Below are 16,230 nucleotides of genomic sequence, written 5' to 3' on the forward strand. Positions count from 1 at the left end.
TGAGCTTTACTGTTCTCTCTTTGTACTCATTCTCATCTACAGGAGGGTGGTGTCTGTGTGGTCCTGCCTGAAGGCAGTGGTGAGGATTGACGGATTTCTTCAGGAGGTTGGTTCTACAATTTTATCAATGTGCATAATGTGTAAGCTCTGGGTCATTTTCCTCTTAGTAAACCTTTCCCAGCACTGAGTAAACAACTTCCTGGGAAGGGAAAACAAAATATTCCTGCTTTTATAAAATGTTCATGTGCCATGCAAGCCTTTAAAAGCATAGTAAGATACCTGGTGCCTGGCTTCTAGGGAAGTCCAGGCACCTCAGTTAGAGTATAGAAAATAGCAGCTAACTGGCGCCATCTGGAGGGAAAGAAGAGTCTAAACAAAAAGGCGAAATTTAAAAACCTAACTCGGGTTCTAATGACAAAATCCAAACATTATAGGAAATTTTCAAAAAATGGAATTTCCTGTTCCTTTTCTCCTGTCTTCTCTGAAAGCACCTGGCTTATCACAAGGAGGCTGGGACTCATGTTCACACAGGACCTCAAATTTAGACTTGACATCTCTCTTCAAATTAGGCTGTGTACTCAGTCATGGGGCTTCATTATAAAATGAGGCCAACCCCCAGTGGCACCACTTGCACCATGTTAATCATATTAGAAATAAATCTTGGAATTATATTGTGTCACAAAGTGTCAACCACTGATAATTTACATCAAAATCACCTGGGTATTTCATAAAACTGCCGATTTATTAGGCTTTCTGAATATGAATTTCTTTCACACTTCATTAGAACAATTACTGGGAGGAAGTAAAATGTGCTTTTATTTTATCAAACATATATATGGCACTTACTATGGGTTAGGCACTGTTCTTTTTTTTTTTTTTAAAGATTTTATTTATTTATTTGACAGAGCAAGAGAGCACAAGCAAGGAGAGCAGTAGAAAGAGAGGGAGAAGCAGGCTCCCCACCACGCAGGGAGCCTGATGCAGGGCTCGATCCCAGGACTCTGGGGTCATGACCTGAGCTGAAGGCAGACGCTTAACCATCTGAGCCACCCAGGTGCCCCTGGGTTAGGCACTGTTCTAAGCACTTTACAAATATTAATGTACTGATGTATTAGGTCTTCTCAACAACTATAGGAACCTAGGTGTCATTATTATCCATCCTTGACTGATTAGGAAACCAAGATGCAGGAAGGTTAAGTAATTTGCCCAAGGTTACAAGGCTAAGTAAGTATATGACAGAGTCAGGCTTTTTTTTTTTTTCCCTTTGTTTAAGGAAAACACTTCTATTTTGGCTTTCATGTATTTTTAGTATATTTTTTCTGTTTACATCCCAAAGTAGAAAATATGAATATAACTATAGCTGGGTAATGAATGCAGTCTGATATGTTAGGAAATGTTCTCATTGCCTTGAATAAAGAGAAATAGCAAATAGTCACAGTAATTAACAGATAGTAAATATTCACTACGTCCTATGCTCTGTTATAAGTAATACATCTTATTTAATTCTTTTGAAAACTCTAGAGATAGGTAAAACTGTAACAAATAGGTTAAAAGCAAAAGAATAGGGGCACCTGGGTGGCTCAGTTGGTTAAGCCTTCGGCTCAGGTCATGATCCTGGGATCCTGGGATTGAGCCCCATGTGGGGCTCCCTGCTCAGTGGGGAGCCTACTTCTCCCTCTCCCTCTTCAGCTCCCCCTGCTTGTGCTCTCTCCCTCTCTCTCTCCCTCTGTCAAATAAATAAATAAAATCTTTTTTTAAAAAAAGCAAAAGAATAGAAAAAGATATACCATGTTAATATTAATCAGAAGAAAACTGGACTGGCTATATGATTATCAGACAAAGTAGATTTCAAAGCAAAGAAAATAATTCATAATGATAAATGGGCCCGTTCATCAAGAAGACACAATAACCTTAAATGTTTTCAAAACTAACAACAAAGATTCAAAATACACAAAGCAAAAACTGATAGAACTGATGGGAGAAATAGGTTAACCTACAGTTTCAGAGAGCTCAACACATCTCTCTCAATAACTGATAGAACAAGCAGAGAGAAAATCAGTGAAGATGCAGAAAACTTGAACAACACAATCAACCAGTTTGACCTAACTGACATTTTTTTTAAAGACTTTATTTATTTATTTGAAAGAGAGAGAGCAGGAGCGGGGAGGAGCAGGAGAAGCAGGTTCCCCACTGAGCAGGGAGCCCCATGCGGGGCTCCATCCCAGGACCCTGGGATCATGGCCTGAGCAGAAGGCAGACGCTTAACCAACTGAGCCACCCAGGCGCCCTTGGATAACTGATTTTTGACAAAGGTACTAAGATAATTCACTGGAGGAAGGATAGTCTTTCAACAAATGTTGCTGGGACAACTGAATATCCATATGGGAAGACATGAATGCAGGAAGGGAGGGAGGGAGGAAAAAGGGAGGTAGCAAGAAAGGGAGGAATGGATGGAGGAAAAAGAAGGGAGGATGGAGGAAGGAAAGAAAAGAGACAGGAAAGAAGGAAGGAAGGGGCGAGAGAGAGAAACACATACAAACTTTGATCCATTCCTTTTACCACATACAAACATTAACTCAAAATGGATCATAGACCTAAATAGATAATATAAAACTATAAAATTTCTACAAGAAATAATAAAAGAAAATCTTTGTAATCTTGGATTAGGCAAGAATTTCTTAGATACAACATCAAAAACACAATCTATACAAGAAAAAAATCGGTAAATTGGATTTTATCAAAACTAAAAACTTCTATTCTTTGAAAGAACTGTTAAGACAATGAAAAGACAAGTGGCAGACTAGTCACTAGTTTGCAAATTTTCTATCTGTAAATCATTTATCTGATAAAGGATTTGTATCCAGAATACAGAAAGAACTCTCAAAACTTAGTAATACAAAAACAACCAACCCAGTAACAAATGGACAAAAGCTTTCAATAGATATTTCATCAGAAAAGACAGAAGGATGACAAATAGGTACATGATAAGATGCTCATCATCACAGGCATTAGGGAAATGCAAATTAAAATGGGATGCCACTTCACATCCTTTAGAATGACCAACACTTAAAAGACTGATCATACCAAGTGTTGGCCAAAATGCGAAGGAATTCTCATACACTGCTAGTGGGAATGTAAAATTGTAAAATTCCTTTGGAAAATAGTTTGGCAATCTCTTAAAAACTTATGCACCATATGATCCAGCCATTTACACGAATGTTCGTATCATCTAGCTTAATCTTCTATTGTTGCATAATAAATTCCCACAAATTTAACAGCTTAAAAACAACACACATTTGTTATTTTGTAGTCCAGGCATGGCCTAGCTGGGTGCTCAGGATCTCACAAAGCTGAAATCAAGGTGTTAGCCATGCTGCATTCCTTTCTGGGAGTCAGGTCTTTTCCAAACTCACACAATTATTGAAAGATTCAATTTCTTGCAGTTGGAGGGCCAAGGTCCCTATTTTTTTGCTGGCTGTCACCCAGGAGCTACTCTCAGCTCCTAGAGGTTGCAGGCAGTCCCTGGCCGTGCAGCCCTTTTTTACAATATGACAGCTTATGTCCTCAAAGCCAGCAGAAGAAACTCTGTCTGCTAAGATGGAGTCTTAGGTAATGTAACATAATGACAGCAATGACTATCCAATCACCTTTGTCATATTCTATTGGCTAGAAATAAGTCATAGGTTTTATTCACACTCATGGGGAGGGGATCATACAAGGGCATGACTCACTGTTGGTAATCTGCAGGTAGATCTGCCACACCAGCTTTTATATTTATAAAAGTCTCAAGTTGGAAACAACTCAAATGCCCATCAACAGGGGAAAGGATAAATAAATTGTGGTATATCTATACAGTGGAATACTACATGACAATAAAAATAAAAGAATAACATATACAAAGCATGGGCGCCTGGGTGGCTCAGTTGGTTAAGCGACTGCCTTTGGCTCAGGTCGTGATCCTGGAGTCCCAGGATCGAGTCCCACATCGGGCTCCCCACTCAGTGGGGAGTCTGCTTCTCCCTCTGATCCTCTTCCCCTCTCATGCTCTCTCTCACTCTCTCTCTCTCAAATAAATAAAATCTTTAAAATATATATATATATAAAGCATGAATCAATCTCAAAATAATGCTGAGTGGAAGAAGCTAGGCAAAAACAAGTATTTACAGTATGATTCTATTTACATAAAAATGTAGAAAATTCACAATAATCTATAATGACAGGAAGCATATCAGTGATTGCCTGGAAATGAGAAGTGAAGGCAGGAAGTGCCCGGGCAGAAGAGAGGTATTACAAAGAGGTATGAGGAAACTTTGGGGGGTGACAGATGGGTTCACAATCTTAATAGTAGTGATGATTACATGAGTGTCAGAATTTATCAAATTGGACACTTTAAATAGTTCAATTTATTGTATGTCAATCATACCTTACTAAAGCTGTTTTAAAAAATCTAGCATCTTTTTTCAGAATCAACTCTTTCAAGGTATTCCTGCTTATTAATAAAAGCTTCCCTTTTTGTCACTTTAAAATTCACCAATTTGCTAAATTTTTCAAGTTTATTTTTTAACAGCGCAGATTCTATGACAGTGAAACAGGAGCTTTTGTATGAGGTGGAGGATTTGTGGCAACTGTTGGTATGTGGGTCCTACATTATGAAATATCTCTGAGTCTGGATTACACAAACAGAAAATTTCAATATAGTATAACTGTACACATACATACACATATGCAGGAGAGGAATAGAGAGAGAGACAGACCGAGACAGCCCAGCCTCGGGTGGGTCTGAGGCATGCAGAGAAGATTTTATGGAAATGGTGAATTACACTTTAAGAGATGAATAGGAGTTAGTCAAGTGAAGAAGGGAAAAGGCATCCCAGATAGAGAAAGTGGCATAAGCAAAGGCAGGGGAGAGCATGTTACATGTGGAGAGGCATACAGAGTTTGGTAACATTAAGCACAATGTGGGAAGTTGTGGTGGATGAGGTTGGAGAGGGTGGGTGATTTGGACATTCTCTAATAAGAGGAGATTCTCTGTAGAATTTTAGGAAAGTGAATGATGTCCTTAAAGAAAAGTATAATCCCGCCTATTTATTAAAAGGGCTTCATAATATAAAGTAATGGTAAGAACAGGAATGAGAAGATGGATTTGAGACATCTAAAAGATAATATTGCAAGTCTTGGTGATCAATTGACCATAAGTGAAAAAGAGAAGTCTATAGTGATCCCCAAGTTTTTATCTTGTGATTGTTCCATTAACTGAAAAAGAAACACGAGAGACAGAAGGTAGAGGAGGAGAAATGAGTTTAAACCGGGCATGTTGAGTTTCAGATGCATGGGGGATGTTGAAGTGAAGATGCCTTTAAAGGCAGGTAGAAAAAAGGTCAGGGAATGACAGTATGTGTGGGAGGTAAAACTCTGACAGTGGCAACATTTTTCAAGAAGAATGTATAGAGAAGAGCATTGGGCTGGAACCCAAAAGAATCTTTCACCAAGGGCCAGAGATGGAAGGGAAATTCCTATTGAAGACCCAGAACGAATGGCCAGAGTTATAGTGAAGGTAATTAAATAAACTATCCTGTTCTACTGATTAATGTCTCTATTCCAAAAATGTGTTCTCTACCCGTCCTTCCCCCATCACCCACTTTTACCCCCAGGTCTTCTGGTTGCAAGAAAATAAAGCAACAAACATAAGTTCTTTGAAGAAAGAGATTAAATGAAAAGAATAAAGTACAATATATGACAGCTGATATCAAGGAAATATTTTTGGTTGACTGTCATGATCCCTTTTGGGTTTAATTTCTTGGTGACTGCTGTATATCTGTTGACAATCTACGTGTTTGTCCTCCTAGAAAACCACAAGAGAAGAGTCAGAGGCCCAGCCTCCATCAGTGTGACCATCCGTAAAATGCCTCTTTCGACCACATTCTATAATTTCATTGAGGTATTGGATGGGCCATTCACAATGGTACTTTTTATTGGGTATAAAAATAACTCTGATTGTTATCAAGTTTGGCGGGATCATGAAGCTGGCTCTTCTCTGTGTTTTGGCATTGACAAAAGGAGGGGAAAATCTGGGATAGCTGCTAGAACTTTGTGGTTCTGGCTGTGGAGGAGAATGAAAGTGTTAGGCACTACCATCACTTGGGGCCTTATTGTCTGAACTACCACAGGCAGACTTGAAGACATCTAGCTAGCCAGGGAAGTGTCCAGACGCCAGAGTACATACAACAACTTTTTCTTTTTTCATAGGAAGTAAAATCAGTTTCTTTAGAAATGAGGGAGAGACCTATTTAACAACTAGATCCAAGGTCAGGCATCTATCTATGTCTCTATAGAGCTAACATATTTATATGTATACATATTTATGGTGTTTGCGGGAAGAGATGTGTGTATAGGTAGGTGGCCTCAAAACAAGCCTCTTCAAAGGTGAGGCAATAAACATTAAAAATGCGAGATAGAAGTGATCAACAATATTGAATATAGCCTAGAGGTCCAGTAAGATAAGGTAGCTATTGTAGTTTGGCAATATGGAAGTCTTCGGTGATCCTAGTGAATTTTAATCAAGTAATATAAGCAGAAGACAGATTTTATTGTGCAGTGGAATGCAAATGGGAAGTGAACCTAAGAAATAAAGATGGCAAATGATAGACTGTTATCAATAAACATAACTGAGAAAATATGAATAATATAGTGTTTGCTTTTGTTTTTTAAAGATTTTATTTTTAATCTCTACACCCAGCATGGGGCTCAAACTTACAACCCTGAGATCAAGAGTCCCATGTTCCACCAATTGAGGCAGCCAGGTGCCCCTGAATAATATAGTGCTGAGGGAAGTAGAAATATAGGGTTAAAGGTAGAGACATATTTTAAAATAGGAGAGACCCGAGTACATTTTCAGGTTGAGACAATGCAGCAAAAAGAGAGGAAGAAAATAAAGATATGAGAATATGAGGGGATAAGGTCCAAGAGGAAACAGAACATGTTTTCTGGGAGAAAACAGAAGAGGAACATTGGTAGATGGATGACATCTCAGCCCCTGAATATGGAGGAAACATGACACTAAACCAGGCAGATGTAGACATCTGTAAAGATCCCTCTCTTTGGTTAATGTCCAGCCTTTGAAGCTCCCGAGTGCTCCCCTCCTATCCCAGCCTCTTCCTGACTCATATCCTGCCCCTGCCTGCAAAAACTTGCATCCCATAGCCTAACAACTCTGGGTGTAATACCATTGATTGAAATGCCACAATGAATACCCCAAATTTGGTTAACTTAGCTTCAAACAATGAAGTAGAGGCTCAAAAAGTTCAAAGAAACATATTCACTGATTTGTACTTATATTTTTAATGTGTACTTGACATGAGAGCATGAGGCCAACTTCAAAAAAAATGGAATCCAAGTTCCAAAGTTGCCTCATGAAGCCAAGCTGTGGTTTTAAATCCTGGAGCATCAGGCTGAATCTTCTAAAACATCTATATCAAGAGTGTTGGTCCAGGCGACCAGGTCTTCTGCTTCTTCTTCCCATGACTCATTTGCATTATCATCATCTGGTAGAGCTACACTCCTCCACCTCTCCTTTGTTCTACCAGTCTTCATGACAATATCCATTTCAGTCTGTGAGTCAGCAAAATTTTGAACTATAAGAGGAAATATAAAAAAAAATTAATAGACATGGCAGGGAACACAATAAAAAGAGATGTGTTCCTGCATTTCTGGGATAGAGCCTAAGATCAGGTAGTGAATGCAAGCAACTTTTTAAAACTCTCTAAATTTTACATTTTGCAATTACTTTGTCATAAATCATTCCTTCCATTCTGGTCAGTCTTCTTTATGCTTTGTTAGTTCATTCATCTAATGTGTAATTACTGAGTCCCCACCAAGCACCGGTAGGCGTGGAAGGGAAACAGCATCTGAGAGTGCTTCAGCAGCACAAGGGTGGAACTGTTGTGTGTAAGTGAAAACAGGCTTGGATTTTGACAGAGGAGGGGCACTTTGCTGAACAGAGAAGGGCAAAGAACGAAGGTATGAGCACTCTAGACTGAGAACACAGCACATACCAAGGCACAAAGGTATAAGAGGACTTGACAGGTTTGGAGGTAATCAGAGTTGACATATCAGCATTTATGCTGAGCCAACTGCTGTGCTAAGCAGTCTACGTGGATAATATTATTTAACTTAGATACGACCCTTGTGACAGGTAGGTATTATTATCCTTATTTTATAGATGAGGAAGTTGAGACTGAGTGACCTACAGTAACTTGTCCAAGGACACCCAGCTAATAAGAATTGATTCCAGGTCCATCAGATCCCAAATCCCTGGGTTACAGTGGAGAGTTGGGTGGGGCTGGCTAGTTAGGCTGAGGCCAGATTAGGAAAGCCTCCTATATCTAGCAAAAAAGATTCATCGTTTTCTATAGGTCTTGTAAATAGGGAAATAAACTAATTATATTTAAAGGAAGAATATAGATATAGTATCTATATTGCTCAGTATTTCTACCCAGCATGGGGAACTTGTTTTTTGGGTATGTTTAACCCTAATCATGCTATTTATGTTTTGCTACAGTTGCCACCTAATTCATTGCCTAGTAAGGGATCCAGGACAAATTCTGTTGTCTCATATGTTTATTTCCCCAATTACATATCCAATAAACCTTGTAATATTCATTGCCTTCTAGTTGTGCTATGGACAAGGGTTATGAGTAAATTGTTTTCTTGGTCTCTTTGTTTTATAGAAAGACTTGTAGAGAGCTATGAGTTTAGACAACTGCCCTTATCCTAGGAGAATCTTGAGGTCTCCAACGATTGAGTTTTTAGTTTTGTATTTTAATATTTACCTCTAGCTTTCATTAGTTTAACTGTAAATTCTGTCTTTCCCTTGAGAAAACCTACTTTATTTTCTATGAACACATCATTGATAGACTAACTCCAGTCCTTTTTAACCAGGTTTAGACTGTTCTGAATTTACATGTTTTGGGGTATGAGCGCTTCAGAGCCCAATTCAAACCAGTTTAAACAATAGGCAAATGTCTTAATCTCACAGAAGAGGAAAATCAGAGGTAGGGCAGGACTGAATGATCCAGTGACTCAACAATATCATAAGGGACCAGTTCTTTCCACTGATCTGCTTTCCCATCTTTGGGGTTGTTTTCATCTTCAGACTCATAGCAAGAGAGCTGTAGCCATTCTAGTACTCACATCAGACATGGCAACATCCAGAGGAAAAAAAGGGGTCTTTCTCTCCAGAGTCTCATTTTTAAGAGTAGGAAAACCACCCCCTGAAACCCTCAGCATACTTCCTCTCAGGCAGAATTGTGTCACACGCTGCTCCTAAGCAAGTTCCTGGCAAGGAAAATGGGATTACCATGATGGGCTGACAGCAGTTGTTGGCCAGGAATGAATGCTGAAAGTCAATCACTTTGACCATTTGCCCTCTAGCTTCTGCTCTGTTAAAAACAAGAACTAACAAACAAAAACAAAAACAAAAAACCCACCAAAAACCAAAAAAAAAAAACCCAAACTATAAAAACCTCCTCAGAAGCATAAAAAGAAATTCTGGCTAGAGTAGTTGACCATAATGTAAAACAAATATAAAAATATTTCCTTATGACACAGAAAAAATATTATTTTGAACTTCCTTCCTCCAGAAAATCTTAAGTATTATAAATCCCTCCAAGAAACCTTGGATTTACTAGTTGGAATCAATACTAAAGATGGGAATTCTGTTACTATGTTAACAAAATAACTTCTGAAAGCACAAACACTAATTGCCGTAGAGTTTGTATGCCTTTCTGGGGATGGATTCTGGAAACTCATATATATATATATATATTTTTTAATCTGAAAATAATTTAATTGGTAAAGGTATTAAAATTTATTCTGGGGCGCCTGGGTGGCTCAGTCGTTAAGCGTCTGCCTTCGGCTCAGGTCATGATTCCAAGGTCCTGGGATTGAGCCCCACATCGGGCTCTCTGCTCCGCGGGAAGCCTGCTTCTCCCTCTCCCAGTCCCCCTGCTTGTGTTCCTGCTCTTGCTAACTCTGTCTCTGTCAAATAAATAAATAAAATCTTTAAAAAAAAAAATTTATTCTGACTGGTGAGCTCTGATTATTGCCAAATGGTTTATATCCATTCACTTCTGTGTCAGTCTGGGTTCAGTTAGGAAAACAGAGGCACTATAGCTAATACAAGAATGAGGAGTTTAATATAGAAAATAGGGATTACACAGGTGTGGGGAGATGCAGGGGAGTGAAAGTCTGGAAGGCTACAGCTGGAGAACTGGAAAAGCAGTCACTACCTACTTTAGCCTGATGTGGAAAAACCAGGAGTTCATGGGGCAGTGCAAGGAGCTGTCACACCTAGCCACCCAAAGTGGGACAAAAATTGAGAGTTCATGGAGATATTTGTGAATCCATTGTATCTGTAAAGTGGGAGTTTGTGAAGAGTTGCATGAAATTGCAGTCTGAGGAAACTGCCAATTTCTCAGGAATTAACGGCCTCTGCCTCCCTTCTACCTCCTAAATCTTTGATGTATTTTTCTCATTAGCAAACTAGGATATGCTAACCCCCTCTACAAAAGAGGAGCACAGAGTTCATTCCTTTTTCAACCGAGTCATGCTTCCCTTTCATATGCTGTATAAGCTCACTATTTCGACATAATAAGCAACCACAACATCTCGGCGGTGAGCATTTGTCCATATCACATGTTTGCAGGTCCACCAGAGATTGGCTTATCTGGGCTGGGGGTGGCTGGGGAGCTTATCTGGGGAAGCCCGGCTCTATGGCTCTCATCTTCCTCTGTGACCCAAAGGCTAGTCCAGGCATGCTCTTGTGATGGTGGCAGATGTGAAAAAGAGCAAGCCAAATTGCGCAAGCTGTTCCCAAACTCCGGGCATACCATACCCACCAACAGTCCACTGATCAAAACAAGTCACATGGCAAAATTCAAAGTCAAGGGTCAAGGGAGTATATTTTGCCTATGGAGGTGGAACAGGATAGTGAATATTTCTTTTGTTCTTTTTTAAAGATTTATTTATTTATTTTGGGGGGAGAGAGAGAGAGAGAGTGAGTGTGTTGTTTAGGGTATGAGTGGGAGAGTGGGAAGAGACGTTACTGAAAAGGCAGATAGACATTAGAGCATTAAGGACTTTGCCATGTCAAAGAGTATAAATTTTATCTTGAACGAAATGGAGAACAAAGGATTTTAGACTCAGAAAAACATAAGCAGATGTGAGCTGTAGAAAGAAGTCTGACAAAGCATGAGCAGGAATTATTGTAATCATCAACTCAACCAAAAGATCTCTTCCCCTCGTACAGATGTGAGGGTGTGGAGAGGACAGAGTTTGCAGAGAGCAGAGAGTTCATGGAGGAAGCAGAGTCTGGCTGGAAAAGGCAACGTTTCTCACCAAGGCTTGCAGGTACCCTGAAATGCAGAAGGCGGCAGAGTGGAATAGAGAGGATTGAGGCTGGTCAGTCAGATGAGGGAGTCTAAGTGGTACACCAAACCAGGAAGGAGGAAGAAAAGTAGAATCTGAGCTGGGGAAATGCAAGTCAGAATAATGGAAACAGGGCTCTTGGAAAACCACTGAATGAAGGCTGCTGCCTCTGCCTGCCATGTCTATGCTCTTGTGTTTGAAGGACAGGGGGTCAGTGAAATGTGATAACTAGGACTTCTAGTCCTTTCCTATTCACAAAGAATGTTTACATACATGGAGTCACTTAGTCACAAGAATCCTGTGTGTTAGGGCAGAATATTAGGTACTAGTATTTACTGAACATCTTCTATGTACTCAGTACTGGCTGAAGATGCAGAAACTGAAACTCAGAGGTTAAATGCCTTTCTCATAACTGCACAGACCTGGTATCTAAACGCAAGTTCTCTGACCCCAAATGTCTTGCTTTCCCCTCTATACTAGCTGATTTCTATTATAAGTTACCAACTTTCTTCCTGCTCAAGACCCTCCCTCAACTTATCCCAAGTATTTTTTTTTTAAGATTATATTTATTTATTGAGAGAGAGAGTGAGAGCAAGGGAACACAAGCAGGGGGAATGGCAGAGGGAGAGGGAGAAGCAGGCTCTCCCTGATGTGGGGCTCAATCCCAGGAGGCCAGAATCATGACCTGAGCCAAAGGCAGACACTTAAGCGACTGAGCCACCCAGGCATCCCCCAAATATTTCTTTAAAAAACATTAATTTTAAAAAAATCACCAAAAACAATTCAACCAACATTATTCCTTTCTTCTCAGCCATATTGCATATATCTCTGAGTCTACAGTGATCTTTAGGGATCAGTTTATTTGGTGTTTTTCTTGTTTTGAATGCCTTTATACACCTTGAAACTTAGCCTTAGATTTTTTTTTTTTTTTAAGATTTTATTTATTTATTTGAGACAGAGAGAATGAGAGACAGAGAGCATGAGAGGGAGGAGGGTCAGAGGGAGAAGCAGACTCCCCACCGAGCAGGGAGCCCGATGCGGGACTCGATCCAGGGACTCCAGGATCATGACCTGAGCCGAAGGCAGTCGCTTAACCAACTGAGCCACCCAGGCGCCCCTATCCTTAGATTTTCAAATTGTACATTAACCTATTAAAGGGTGGTGAGCTTCAAAGCGTAAGTAATTCAATTTTTTTCCAAGTTCCAATTCCTATGTAAATAATTTACTGAATTTATTTGGTTAGTCAGAAAGAGTTAAAGCAACCTTAGAAGGAGAACACAAGATTAGGCCTCACAGATTTATATTTATCTGAACTGAAAAAAATTTACATCTATTATTATGACTAATACTTTAGTTCTAAAAACAAAGCAAAACAAATAGGCTGAACTCAATGTACTTGGAGTTGGGCAGAGATGAAATCTTTCAGTTGGATAATTGACTTTGGAAGGCCTTCTACTTTCTCTAGCCAGCCGAGCCATGGAAGCAGCATACCTAGAATGAAGAAAAGAAGTCATCTAAATTTCCAAGTGAATTCTGGGAAGTGTACATTACTTTTGAGAAAGATGAGGCAAACATATTAAATCAGACAGACAAGCAGAGTAGCGGGGTTTGATTGTGGTACCATTCTGAGTGTTCACTAGTGCAATGGTCAATGGAAATTATTCCAGTATGTTTCCTAGCAGAATAGTCATTACAAAAACAAATATGGTGTAAGATAAATACTGTAAAAGTAATGAAAGCTTCAACTGGTAAAGCAAGGTGCATTTGTTTCCTAGGGCTTCCATAACAAGTTTATTCTCTCACCGTTCTGGAGGTTGATTTTTTTTTTTTTTTTAATTAGGAACCGGATGTTGAAATTTTCTTCACTTATTGAGATGATATATGATTCTTCTTTCTTATTCTATTTTATATTGTCCGAATTTTTCAAATATTAAACCAAGGTTACATTCCTGACATAAACCCCACTTGGTCATGTATAATCATCACAATTATTTATTATATAATTATATATTTATGTTATTTATGATAATTATACAATGGGATTTAATTAGCTAAAATATTTGCATCAATGTATATGAGGTGTATTCATCTGTAATGGGGTTTTTATTTTCTTTCTGGTACGGTCTGGTTTTGTTATTGAGGTAATGCTGACTTTGTTTGTTTCTTTTTATTTTATGTTTTTAAATTCAGGTATAATTAATATACAGTGTTATAGTAGTTTCAGGTGTACAATATAGTGATTCAACGATTCTATACATTACTCAGTGATCCTCGTGATTAGTGTACTCTTAACCCTCTTCACCTGTTTCACCATGCCCCCCCGCCCCCCTGCCCACCTCCCCTCTGGGAACCATCGTTTGTTCTCTATAGTTAAGAGTCTGTTTCTTTTGTCTCTCTTTATTTTTCTTTGTTCATTTGTTTTGTTTCTTAAATTCCACATGACTGAAACCATATGGGATTTGTCTTTCTCTGACTGACTTCTGTCACTTACCCCTGTACTCTCTAGATCCATCCATGTTGTTTCAAATGGCAAGGTTTCATTCTTTTTTATGGCTGGGTAATATACCACTGTGTGTGTGTGTGCGTGCGTGTGTGTGTGTGTGTGTGTGTGTGTGTATATATATATATATATATATATATATATATATATATATCACCTCTTCCTTATCCATTCATAAGTGGATGGCCACTTGGGCTGCTTCCATAGTTTGGTTATTGTAAATAATGCTACAGTAAACATATTGATGCATATATCTTTTTGAATTACTGTTTTTATATTCTTTGGGTAAATACCCAGTAGAGGAGTTACTGGATCATAGGGTAATTATATTTTTAACTTTTTAAAGAACTTCCATACTCTATTCCACAGTGGCTGCACCACTTTACATTCCCACCAGTAGTGAACGAGGGGTTCTTTTTCTCCCCATCCTTGTCAACACTTGTTTCTTGTGTTTTTGATTACATTTTATAATCCTTGAGTACATTTTATAAGATGAATAATAGCTACTTTAAAATCCATATCTACTAATTCCATCATCTCTATTATTTGAGGATCTATTTATATTGACAGATTTTTATTTTGGTTATGGATTATATTTTCCTGCTTATTTGCATGGCTGGGATTCTGGACATTATAAATTTTACTTTTTGTGGAATCTTACATATTCTTTTAAATATGGTTGTTCATTGTTCCAGCATGCAGTTCAGTATCTTACAAGTCAGTTTGATATATTCAAGGATTGTATTTAAACTTTCTTATGGGTCTAGAACAGCTTTTACTGGGGGGCTAATATAGCCCCAAGGCATGACCCTTCTGAAGTCTTTCTTCAATGTCCCCTTGAATTAAGAGGTCTTGCACTCTAGCAAGAACACACACTGTTTCTGGCCCTCTGTAACCATTGTGTGAGTACCAAAACAAATAAACAAACACAAAAAACAAAAACAACAAAAAATTGGAATCTTATTTTCCTCAGGACAAATATGATTTTGGAAAATAACATAACTGGGGTGCCTGGGTGGCTCAGTCGGTTAAGTGTCCGACTCCTGATTTTGGCCCAGGTCATGATCTCAGGGTTGTGAGATCGAGCCCTGCACTGGGCTTCGTGCTGGGCATGGAGCCTGATTAAAAGATTCTCTCTCTCCCTCTCCGTCTAATCCTCCCACTCGCCTAAAAAACAAACATAACTTGATTTATACATTTTATCCCTTACTGATAAATCTTTGTCTTCAAAAAACTATACAAGTATTAATATTTTTTTTTTATTCAACCATTTGCCTTTATATAATTGAAAACATAAATGATAAAAAAGTTTAGTGTCGAGTGCCTGGGTGGCTCAGTCGTTAAGCGTCTGCCTTCGGTTCAGGTCATGATCCCAGGGTCCTGGGATGGAGTCCCATATCGGGCTCCCCGCTCGGCAGGAGGCCTGCTTCTCCCTTTCCCACTCCCCCTGCTTGTGTTCCTGCTCTCGCTATCTGTCAAATAAATAAATGAAATCTTAAAAAAAAAAAAGTTTAGTGTCACTAAAGAAATACAAATTAAATGACTATAAAGGAAGATGTCATAATTATTAAGTTAAAAAATAAAACTAGGAACCCAAATACTTGTTCATCTTAAATTCGTAATAATTTTGTTAGCACTGTAAGTTACTACCTGTTCTTGGAAAGTAGCTTTATGTACATAAGGAGGGTCATAAAACTTACTGTATCCCTTCCATCTAGTGATCTGATTTTTTGTTCTAAGGGAACTTCTTGGCTTCCTTCCTGTTTGTCCCTTCAGGTGGAACACAATCTAATAGGCCTCTGGGAAACCACAGCCCTCCTCAATTTTACCCCTGCTCAGACCAAGGCCCAAGCTAATCTAAGTATCACAGTTGGGGGTGGGGTGGGGTAGGGTGCTGAGGGGTAGAGGAAGGTAGGGAGGGAAATGGACAGAGAGACCCCTCACAAGAGTGTTCTATGTGGGTACAGAACCAAAGGAACAATTCTCAAAAAAAAAAAAAGCCCAGTATGTGTTTTTGACTCCTATCAAAATCCCTCTTCTGGAGGTGAAGGGGAATGCAGCTTTAAGTCATGGTGTTTATAATATAGAATGCCCCACCAGATTCTGTGCTACAACCAGAAATCCATGGTAAAGTTTTGGGGTTACATTCTGAGAGAAAAGTTGATTAAATGAATTAAACCCATAAAAGGTGAACAATAAAAAATGTGGAATTCATTAAAAAAAAACAGTTGAAAGAACTGGGTGTGTTTATTCTGAAAAAAGAGAAAACGGGAAGTAGGAAAAAGACACAATAGCTATTTTCTGAG

General features: G+C 38.9%; 1 protein-coding gene across 1 annotated transcript in view; it reads right to left on the reverse strand.

Annotated features, from left to right (window-relative positions):
* Positions 1-7,319: 7,319 nt before the first annotated feature.
* UBE2U (ubiquitin conjugating enzyme E2 U) overlaps positions 7,320-16,230 on the reverse strand; it is a 66,848-nt gene continuing 57,937 nt past the window's right edge. The window contains exons 9-10 of the mRNA XM_035018365.1: positions 12,821-12,915; positions 7,320-7,631 (exon numbers count right to left, since the gene is read on the reverse strand). Coding sequence (XP_034874256.1) covers positions 7,444-7,631; positions 12,821-12,915 — 283 coding nt within the window. The 3' untranslated portion in view covers positions 7,320-7,443. The remainder of the gene's footprint in view (positions 7,632-12,820; positions 12,916-16,230) is intronic.

This window comes from Mirounga leonina, unplaced genomic scaffold (assembly GCF_011800145.1).
Source record: "Mirounga leonina isolate KUSES-001 unplaced genomic scaffold, KU_Mleo_1.0 Mir_173, whole genome shotgun sequence".
Classification (NCBI taxonomy): Eukaryota; Metazoa; Chordata; class Mammalia; order Carnivora; family Phocidae; genus Mirounga; species Mirounga leonina.